Source organism: Carassius auratus, chromosome 13, assembly GCF_003368295.1.
Source record: "Carassius auratus strain Wakin chromosome 13, ASM336829v1, whole genome shotgun sequence".
NCBI classification, from domain to species: domain Eukaryota; kingdom Metazoa; phylum Chordata; class Actinopteri; order Cypriniformes; family Cyprinidae; genus Carassius; species Carassius auratus.
In genome coordinates, this window is record NC_039255.1 from 17,968,142 (window position 1) to 17,979,143 (window position 11,002).

General features: G+C 35.1%; 1 protein-coding gene and 2 pseudogenes across 1 annotated transcript; all 3 read right to left on the reverse strand.

Moving 5' to 3' along the window:
• Positions 1-1,829: 1,829 nt before the first annotated feature.
• Positions 1,830-5,165, reverse strand: LOC113113279 (tripartite motif-containing protein 16-like protein; annotated as a pseudogene).
• LOC113112929 (toll-like receptor 4) lies at positions 5,024-8,994 on the reverse strand. Its single transcript, XM_026278865.1, has 3 exons — positions 8,894-8,994; positions 8,368-8,534; positions 5,024-8,291 (listed from the first exon to the last, which is right to left on the reverse strand). The coding sequence occupies exons 1-3, from the start codon at positions 8,978-8,980 to the stop codon at positions 6,083-6,085; spliced, it is 2,463 nt and encodes an 820-aa protein (XP_026134650.1). The 5' UTR covers positions 8,981-8,994; the 3' UTR covers positions 5,024-6,082.
• A 119-nt stretch (positions 8,995-9,113) lies between these two features.
• On the reverse strand, positions 9,114-10,940 carry LOC113112931 (toll-like receptor 4; annotated as a pseudogene).
• Positions 10,941-11,002: the final 62 nt, after the last annotated feature.

An 11,002-nucleotide genomic window follows, 5' to 3' on the forward strand; every position in this document is an offset into this window, starting at 1 on the left:
TAGTTTTATGAGTAGCCTAAAACTTCAAATCATGTTTTTATACAGTCGCACGTGATGCAGTAAAAAAGACGTTCCCAAAATATTTTATTTAAATAGATTTCGTAATATGTGTATTGTCTATATATAAGGTGTTTTACGTTGGATTTTATATTGTTATTTTTTTTAGATTTTTTATTATAGATATAACATCTCAATCAGGGTTAATCATGATCCTTGCTAAGGCCTAGATGTACTGTACTTGAAGCAGACTAATTCATTACATTTAATATGTACAGTCTTTGTTTGATGGAGAAGCCTTTGTACATTATGTGGGATATGTAGCTTGAAGTGATAATTTGATGTTATGTCATGAGTCATAATTGCTGATAATTGATTTGGCTGTTCTTAATTATCATCTGTGATAATACACATCCCTTTCAGCCATCTTCAGATGTGATTCATGTTACTTAATGTTAACTAAAATTCAACTTTCCACTCAAATTGTTATGCTAATAATATAATATGTAATAATAATTTAAAAAAAACTAATCGACATTAAAGGAATAGGAACGAATGCAAAATGTAAGTGTTTAGACTTTAACCAGTGTCTTAAATAATAATGATCAACTGTTTGTCATCTTGTTATCTTCAAGTCAGAAACTGCTTATTTTCCTTTCAATCTTAACACCAGACGTTTTCTGTTTAAAAGGAAACTGTTGACCAGCTGATGTCTTGAAAAACTGTGCAATGAGTGCAATGCTTTAGGCCTCAGACATCATTGCATCACAGCTGAGCAACTTCTATAGTAAACCATTACAAGTGACAGAATAGGTTAGCTAAACAGTCTTGTTGAATGAACATATTATTATCATTATTATATGTATGTCTTATCTATGAAAGCTGCAACTTGTACTTAATAATGTGTTTGTACATCCTGATGTTTTGTTCTGCTTGATATGCTGTGCATGATGTAATACTTATATTAGAGTTTTAATGCATTCTGATAGGAGTTGCCCTCTGATTAGATGTGCTACTTATGTTGATATGTTCAATGCATTACTCATCTTGTCTAAAAAGCTTTTTTTTTTTTTTTTTTTTTTTTATCAGACAAGCATCACAGCTATCATCCTACTGCAAGGTTGGTCAGATTTTCAGAATAGCTGTTACCAAAACATAATCTGCCCACACAACAGTCTATAAAAACAAACCTCAACTAAGTATGGTCAGTTTCTATTTCACGATACACGATTTCACAGCTGTACTATGCAGAGACAGTACCTCAATCCACTGCTGCATACTAGCAATCCTAATCAGTGTTTACACTGCTGCGTGTTTCATCTTTCTTTGTTCTTTTGATGTTCTGACGTAACCAGCTGAAGCTATGTGCAATTGAAGAAAATAATATTCATGGATAAGAGCACATGGTCAAAAGAAGGAGTGATGTATGAGTCAGTGAATGTAGATACTGATTGTGAAAAGTTTGTCTCATTTAAGCAAATTTCTTAAGCCTGACATGATGACTTAGTCATATCGGTTAAACATTTTAAGATGGGTTAATGCCAAATAAACCACAATACACAAGAGTTGCTTACCTCGGTTTTATTAAGAAAAAAAAATTATTACAAATCTCTTACCTTCAATAAAATTGTAATGGCTCCGTCTAGTGGATGTCTTTTGAATAAAAAAGAAGGCCGTTAAAAAGAGTAATGTATTTTGATTCTTATTTTATTGTGTAAAATAGCATACCAAAATATATCCGATGGGGGCCAGTGTTGGTCTATAGAGTGCTTTAAACCAAGTAAATAAAATCAATGAGGTGAAAAAAAATCTGGTTTTTACTATTTTTAAGATCACCCACTGATGATAGAGAAACATTGATGGTTAAATGATATAGGCCCATACATCAGATTGAGTGTCTGTGGTTCATAGTTTGGGTGATGCCCAAAGAGGGAAGGAAAGTAATTCCTGTTCCCACTGAGTTTACTCAAATGATAACTAAGATAAAATAAATATGGAAGAACCACATTCTGCTCAAAGCAGTACTTTATATTTACAGTAGTCCCGTATCCCCAGACTCCAAAGCAAGGGTAAAGGGGCTCAATAAATTTAGCTTGAACCTTGTGCAAGAGCTTCATTGTGTCAGACACACTGTAAAATGCCACTGTTCCAGCCTCGTGATCTACATACACCCCTATCCTGGAAGAACGGGACAGGAATAGTTATTCTTTTGCAGTTATGTACGAAAGAGTACTTGGATTCAGAGCAGTACAAACTCCAAGACATGTCATTCCCCCCAAAGCTGCCAGCGTGGTCGTTTCCTTTCCTCTGAATCCCCCTGTAAGTCACAGCGATGTCAGTTTCTGTGCCACTCCAGTCCTCTTCCCAGTAGTAGCGACCGCCGGCCAGCCCCTCTTTACACAACACCTGCTGCCAGTATTCGAAGCGTTTGGGATGCTCCGGGTACGACTTTGCCTCGTTGTTCATCTGCACCACTGTGTTTCTGTCTGACAGGTGCAGGTGCAGGTTTGGGTGGGCTGCTGAAGGATCCATTGAGATCTGACAGGAATCTAGATTGAAAAGTGGTGTTGTTAAATTAATCAACATTAAATATATATAAATTTATAACATGACTGTCTCACTGTTGATTATATTGATTTAAACTTACATTCTAAGAACTCCTCCCTTTTTGCAGGATCCAGAGTCTGGAGAATTTTAACCCCCTTTCACTACAGATGAAGAAGATGTATGTGTAAACATATTACACAAAATACACACAACCGTTCAAGAGTTTGGGGTCCGTAAGGTTTATTTAAAAAATAAATTAACACTTTTATTGAGCAATGATACATGATATTGATCAAAAAAGACAGTAAAGACATTTATAATGTTACAAAAGATTTTTATTTCAAACAAATGCAGTCCTTTTGAACTTCTTATTGTTCTAATAATCAAATAATTAAAAAAGTGTATAATTGTTTCCACAAAATATGAACTGTTAATAATTAATAGTTTTCAACACTGATAATAATAAGAAATGGTTTTGAACAGCAAATCAGCATATTCGAATGATTTCTAAAAGATCTGAAGACTGATACTCAAACAAATTCAGCTTTGGCATCACAGGACAAAATGTAATTTTAAAATATAATAAAATAGAAAACAGTCCTATTAAATTCTAGTAATATTTCGCATTATTATTATTTTTATTTATGTAATTGTAATAGAGTTTTGAGCACCTGCAGAAGAGATTTTGTCCAGTTCTTTTTTGCTTATGTCTTCTAATTGCACTTTCAGGTCAAAGATGGCTTTCTTTGCATTGTCAAAAGTGTGATGAGGGGCTAATGTCACATTTGACAAGTCTTCATATCCAGAAGGAGCAGAAAGAGACTGCCAGCTCTAGGGGAGAATAAGCAGATATGTTATTTTATCTGTAGGAAACTGTTTAGTGAAAATGCAAATGCTTTTTGGGCCACAGCGCTTTTTTAACAATACCTGTAAGAAATGGATATGATCGTCGGATTGGGACAGCTGCTCCAGGTCATTGTGTTTCTTTCTCAGTAATGTAATGTCCTCCTCCAGCCTGGCCAGGTGTCCTTCGGCACGTGTCAGCAGAAGAGCTGCCTGGGCTCGGATCATCTCCTTCACTTCTCCATGACTCCTCTCCAGTGCCTTCAGCAGTTCAGAGGAAATACACTCATTTTCATCCAGTACATTCTGAGATGAATGCTGCAATGAGAAAAATAGCATGGATGAGATAGGGACTATTATCCAGATTTTTCTTTTACCAGTCAAATGCTACCTCACATTTAAGAGATGGAACAGATCAAATGCACCATTCTAACATTTAATAAACTGGTAAGCAAGAAACAGCACAGTGAGCTAATTTAACACGTGTAGTGATGCCATAGCCAAGAACCTTTTGGGATTCCCTAAAGAACCTTTTAGTGGACAGTTCTTAAAAGCATGTTAATCATCTAAAGAGCCTTTTTTTAAATCTCATGACTTAACAATTTTGCAGTATTCAACATTCAGTTAATTAATAAACCTATTCGTGTTTAATTCATGTTTATTCATGATAGTTGATGTTTAAATGTTAAGGACTGGTGCAGGGATTCCCAAAGGTTTTTTTGTTTTTGTTTTTGTTTTTGTTTTTGTTTTTGCTTTTTGTTTTGTTTTTGTTTTTGTTTTTTGTTGTTGTTTTTAAACAGAACCCCTTTTTACCAAAAATGTTAGTTGAGGAATCACCTGAGATTATGAGGTAGTGTTTCAATAATTGAACAACACAGTTGCGTCAACACATTTGTTCACAGTTCTCGATGTTGGTTAATAGTCAAAAGACATGCAGGTAAACAAATCGAATAGTTCTTACTTTTCTTTTTTTTTAAGTACATTTTCTATTTTGGTTGTTTTTATATTCAAATTAAATTTTTATGATTTAATTCATTATTAGCTGTTCATTAATTAATTAAGAGTCGCTGCATTTCCTCACAAACCCCACTTACCCTGACCTAATGCATTAATTTATTACAACAAATAAACCTTAGTGTAGCATCAGTTTATTAAACGTGAGCAATTAAGTAACAGATATGAACAGAAAATTCTAAAATCCTCACATTTAGGGAGGCCACTGCCTGCCTGAGATCTTGCCATTTCTTTATTCTTTCCTCAGTTTTCTGCTGTGATGCCGCAAGTTTAGCCCCAAGCTGTTTCTGTTGAAAAAATAAATTCACATTGTTGAGACATTGATCGGTTGATTTAGATCATGATTTAGTTGCACTGAGTTTGAATTTTCTCTTGGCTGATAAGCTCACCTGTTTTTCTGTCCTTTCAGCAGCTGCTGAAACAATATCATGTTTTTCGTGTTTCTCCATGATACACAGTTGTATTTCATGAGAGCTGGATACTCATAATGAGCCTGGAGTTGTGTCTCACAAAAGGAGGTTAAGCACATAAGACACGACTTCGCTGCCTTGTTCTTCTTAGCCGGACAGAAATCACACAGCACTTCTCTAGCTGTTCTGACTGCTGGAGCAGCTGTATCTTCCAGACCGCCGGGGTTTCTCCAGAGTGCTGTAACGGCTTTGGTTTGCTGTACTGTTTCCAGACGTGTTTAAACTCTCTTGGCATTATCCAAAGACAAGCGGTAAAATGTAGCAGTTTCAATGAAACTGTACTGACACATCCATTAAATAGAGAAATGTGAAGCATGTGTGAAAAAACAGTTTACCAGGTTAGGGTAACACCTCCTGAATACACAAGTGATAGCTGATGTCAGAACAAAGAGAAAAGCAAATGTGTGAATTTTGTAACGTAAACATTGCAAACATTGATGGTGAACCATAAGGGGAAGTAAAGGTCTGCGGTTTCAGCTGTACTTTTTTTTAATGATGTCAGTTTCAAAAAAGTTAATGCTTTGTAAGTAAATTGTTTTGCACAACTCAGAGGAAGTTTCATTTATACAGAATTCAAGCATCCAGGTCTAAAATATGTAACAGGTGAGGTGAAAATCAAAGTAAATTCCTCCCATTATTCTTTAAGTATCATCATATCATCAATATAATGTGCATGACACCTGAAAGCCAAAAAAGGGAAAATAATAAATTAATAAATATTGTTTGACATTTCATATGAGCTATTTCATATCTTTATAATTCATATGAGCTATGATCTATTTTCAGAGACAGAGAGCTGTGAAACTCCTAATGCATAATCAAGTGAAAAAGAGCAAACTACACTCCAAAGGTTGAAAACTCAGCTACAGAGCCATCAAGCACTAAACCAGGAACTTTTCCACTGCTATTTATAGAATACTACTTAATAAATCCACACATCAATGTTTCCAGTAATACTTTTATGAGAAGTTTGAATATAATTTATTTGACCACAAAAAAACAATAGTGTTTAATATACAGTAGTTTTGTTGATACTGTATTCTCACTTATTCATGTGTACATGCAACTTTCACTTCTCACCTTTCTTTCAAGAGAGTTGCTTACCAAGAACAGCTGAATGCAATAAGTCCACTTTACATTATTTGTTTAAATTGAAGTAACAGCTGATTTGATTTCACATTACACATATTCACAGTACATATTTGCTTAGATCAATGATCTAAAATGGCTTTCCTGAGGCGTATCCAGAATCTCATTTTACTCAAAGGGTCTCTGCTCCATTTTAGATATGTGTTCTTTTTCAGATGCTTATGAAGTCCAAACACTTTCTTAGTCTTCGTCTCTTCCACATCTTCCAGAATGATGATGATGATGTTGGCATTGCGCTCCATCATAAAGCGAGACTGAGCTAATTCAAACTCAAAGCGACACCAGGCACTATCAATGAAGTGTTGAGACACGACCACAATGATTTTTCGACTGCCCATTATCCCTTCATCGATAATGTTGGAGGCGATGGACTTCCCCGCTTGAAAGTCGCGCATATGAAGGCAAAGCTGAATCGGTGGAACACCGTTCTCCAGATTCTCCATCAGTTCATTCATGACCCAGACTTCATCATAGCTGGAGAAAATCACAAATGCGTCATAGGAACATTCTTGCTGTCCGGGTGATCTGTAGCCTCTCAGTAAAATACAGCAATACTGAAGATAAAACTGAAACCTGTAAACCAAGAGTGATAAAAGAACTACTACTATAACAAAACATACCGATAAAACAATTGTGAGTCTTTTCTTGTGCACACAGCTGTCAATGTCAAAGTCTGTCGCTCTAAAATCTGAGCTTGGTGAAAAGGTTTTGCAGAAAATATTTTTCGGTTGCTTCAAAATGTTCTGATTTTGGGTAATCCATGAAATAAAATCTGTCTGGGAGCAGGAGCAATCAATGGGGTTAAAGGACAGATCAAACTCTAAAAGGTTTGTGGGCAAATTTTGGAGAACATGAAGTGGGATGCTAGCAATGCTGTTTTTATCGACATAAAGTGATGTAAGGGGATTTAGTTCTGGTTGGGCCAGAAAATCCAAAATCATTAACTTGTTTCGACTCAAATATAAATGCTGTATTTTCTGTGTGCCAGTAAAAGTTCTTCTGGAGATTTCTTCAATGCCACAGTGTGAGATATCAAGAACCTCCAGGCCTGTTAGATTTTGTAAGAGATAAGTCAATGCATCTCCACGAAAACTGTTTCCCGCAATTTTAAGCACAGTCAGATTGTTCATGTTCTGAAAAAAAATTTGTCTTGTGAAAGTAATACTTGTGTAAGAAATATCCAGATACTTTAAATTTTTCAGACCATGTAAAAATCCAAAGTAAAAAACTAGGATTAGTTTTGTACGGTGGAGGTCCAATACTTCAAGCAAGTCTAATCCAGAAAATGGCTTATCAATCATCCCTATCTCCGAGTTTTGACTAAGGTTCATGTAACGAATATTTGGTGTCCTATGAAAAAATTGGGAACAGCAGTCCTTCATAATCAAAAAGTTTCCACTCAAATCTACAAACTGAAGAAGAGGCAAATCCTTGATACCATTAAAGGTCATGGGTATATTATTCTTCACCACTAATTTTTCTAAGCTAGGTATGTGTGAAATATATGGTACAACAGATAGTGAAGTGTGGCCTAAATACAGCTCCTTAAGACGGTGAAATTGAGTATTGTCCATGGTTTTGAAATATCCTCTTTTCACTGTGATTTTTGTTGCATTGATCATACAGCGGAACAAGTGTATTTCAGAGTCAGAGCATTCTTTCAGAACAAAATATATTTCATTGAAATTAACTGAGCAAAGACCATCAAGGTAACTCGCATCTGACACCTTGACTTTCCATTGCATTCTGTAACTACCAATAAACAACTTATCCACACTAAGACCAGCAAGAGCTTCTAAACACTCCTTTTGTGCATCTAATGAAACAAATGCAGATTGTATGTGAAACTCCTTGAGATAAATGCCTTGGAAAGCTCCGGGTTCGATGTGTAATAATGGATTCCTAGAGAGAATCAAAGTCATGTTTCTGCCGATCTCTCGCAGCACAGCAGTGTCATCAGATTTGATGATGGATATATTATTGGCATGTAGATCAAGTAAACTGAAGTTTTTAAAGGTGCTCATGAATGAAGGTAGAGACAGAGACTGGATGTTATTTGTCCCGACTCTAAGCTCCCGCAGCTCGGTTAGATTATTTATTTGAAGCTGTAAAGATGAGAGACCAACATCCACAAGAAATAGTTTTTGTAGGTTATTTACAGAATCCAAGCATCCATGTCCAAAGTATGTAATAGGGTTTCCTGTGAGAATCAAAGTAATCAAATTCTTCACATTGTAGAAAGTATCATTTTCAATGTGCTTGATGTGGCATCTGAAAGGCAAAATGAAAAGAAAATGTAAAACATGTTTTAATTGTAACACATAATGATTCATGATTGTTTATTTACCTTGTGAGATCCAAGACTTCTAAATTCAACAATACAGGAAATACACACTTATGCAAAGAGCTCAAGAAATTGAAACTGAAATCCAGAGAAGTCACGGTGAAGGGAAGAGTGCTGGGAATTTGAGTCAAATTCTTCCCAGAACATGAGTACTCCCTATTCTTTATTATCTAGAAATAAAAGAAAGACACAGGAAATTACCATTTTTTAATTTTTACTTCAACTTACATTTGGTCTTTTATTTTTATAACTTTGTGTTCAGAGACCAAGGCCTTTTTGCTTTACTAATAGAAATATAATATAATACAATATTTCGTTTTTTGGTACATTGAAGAAATTAATATTTCAAGAGAACGAGTCAAATCTATACCAAAGTTCTGAAGTCCTGCATGTTTATAACACTTTAGCTCACTAGAATAATATCAGTAACACTACTGCAAAATACTACTCAACTAATTATTGGGCCCACATAAACTGAACATAATTAAAACCAAATAAAACATATAAATATGAACTAGGTTGTTCTTACCGTGGTACATTCCTGTCCTTGTCCAGCATTCACCAGAATCAAGATTAAGCATAGGAAAATCATCCTTCCCCCAAATGTCACGATCATTATTAGAAATGAACTTGCGTGTGATCTGGAAAACTTGATGTGACAAAGAACAAACTGTTAGACAGGAGATTCTAGATCCTACAGCAAACCAAGACGTTTTCTATCATTAGATCTTGAATATTAATTCAATTCCCACATCAGTGAGTGTGAAGCCCTTTCAATTGATATCACATTTGACATAAATCTGATTATTCTCTGTTGTCTTAGTATTGCATGTTTGCAAACATCTCTCACTTCTAGTTTTGTTTCAAAAAGGGAAGTTATTAATTTCCAACGTGCATTTCCATGATGTACTGAAAGTTCTTTATTTGTAGTTTTTAAAAGAAGCTCAGACATGGGAAAATGGTTTAACGCAACATAAAATGTAATAATTCTTCTTTAAAACTGTGGTTGAAAATGAGGCTCAAGTTTATCTATTTAAAACATATACAGTATATTATTGGTTTGTGGCAATAATAGCTTTCCTGAGGCGTATCCAGAATCTCATTTTACTCAAAGTGTCTCTGCTCCATTTTAGATATGTGTTCTTTTTCAGATGCTTATGAAGTCCAAACACTTTCTTAGTCTTTCTCTCTTCCACATCTTCCAGAATGATGATGATGGATCAAGGTGCTCCAGAAAAGTAAGATTATTAAATAAATATCTTGCTACATCAGCCTGAAAAGTATTGCCGGCCATTTTAAGATTACTCAGACCGTAAAAGAAACATATGTTAACAAAGTTAATACTTGAATAAGAAACATCCAAATACCTCAAAAGTGAGAGGTATCCCATACCTACAACCCTTGTATGATGGAAATCTATAATCTCAAGGGAATCAAGTCCATCAATTGGTCCTACAGAAAGACCAAATTGTAGATTTAGACTCAAATTTATTTACCTCAATTCAGGGGTCCCAGAAAAAAAATGTGCAGCATGATGTTGATGTAAATTGGTTTGAACTCAGATCCACGTACTGAAGCTTAGGCATGTCTATGAAGTCTGAAATTTGGGTTGTAACCCTGTCTGTAAATACTAGTTGTTCTAAAGTATGGAGAAGTGAAAGTTGCTTAACTGGCACATTATCCAATTGATTGGAAATCAAATAAAGCTCCTTGATTTCATGAAATGGCACATTCACTATTTCACCAATTATCCCACCCTTCACAGCTACAACTATGGCGTTTATCATACAGTGAAATATATTAACTGGCACATCATGCCTTTCTTTCATGTAATAATATACCTCATGAACATTAATAAAGCAAAGACCATCTAAATAGCTTGCATCTGATGACATAATCTTGTAATCACATCTGTACTTTCCAAACATTAGCCTTTTCACATTAAGACCATATAGAGATTTTAGACCAGCTTTCTGAGCAGCAGAAGAAACAAAAGCTCCGGGTTCAATGCATAACGGATTCAAAGAGAGAATCAAAGTCATGTTTCTGTCGATCTCTCGCAACAATGAGTTATTGGCATGTAGATCAAGTAAACTGAAGTCTTTAAAGGTGCCCATGAATGGAGGCAGAGACATAGACTGGATGTTATTTGTCCCGACTCTAAGCTCCTGCAGCTCGGTTAGATTATTCATCTGAAGCTGTAAAGTTGAGAGACCAACATCCACAAGAAATAGTTTTTGTAGGTTATGTAAAGAACTCAAGCATCCAGATCCAAAGTATGTTTTCCACTGATGATCAAAAATACTTCACATTGTAGAAAGTATTTTCAATGTGCTTGATGTAGCATCTGAAAATGAATACATACACTAATTTATAAAGCAGCACATTACACAACATACTTAGATGGCAACAAAATTGCTTACCTTGACAGATCAAGGACTCACCAAAAAAGACAAAACTGGGAAAACACTGTAAGTGTTTTAAAACATCAAAACTGAAATCAGAGTTTGAATGGAGGAAAGAATACTGGGTGGTATATAGCTGAGGTTTCTTCCCATGTGTTAGTACAGATTCTCAGTAATCTTCAGTTAAAATAAAATAAAAAAAAAAAAACTTCCACACTCGCAAAAATTAACAA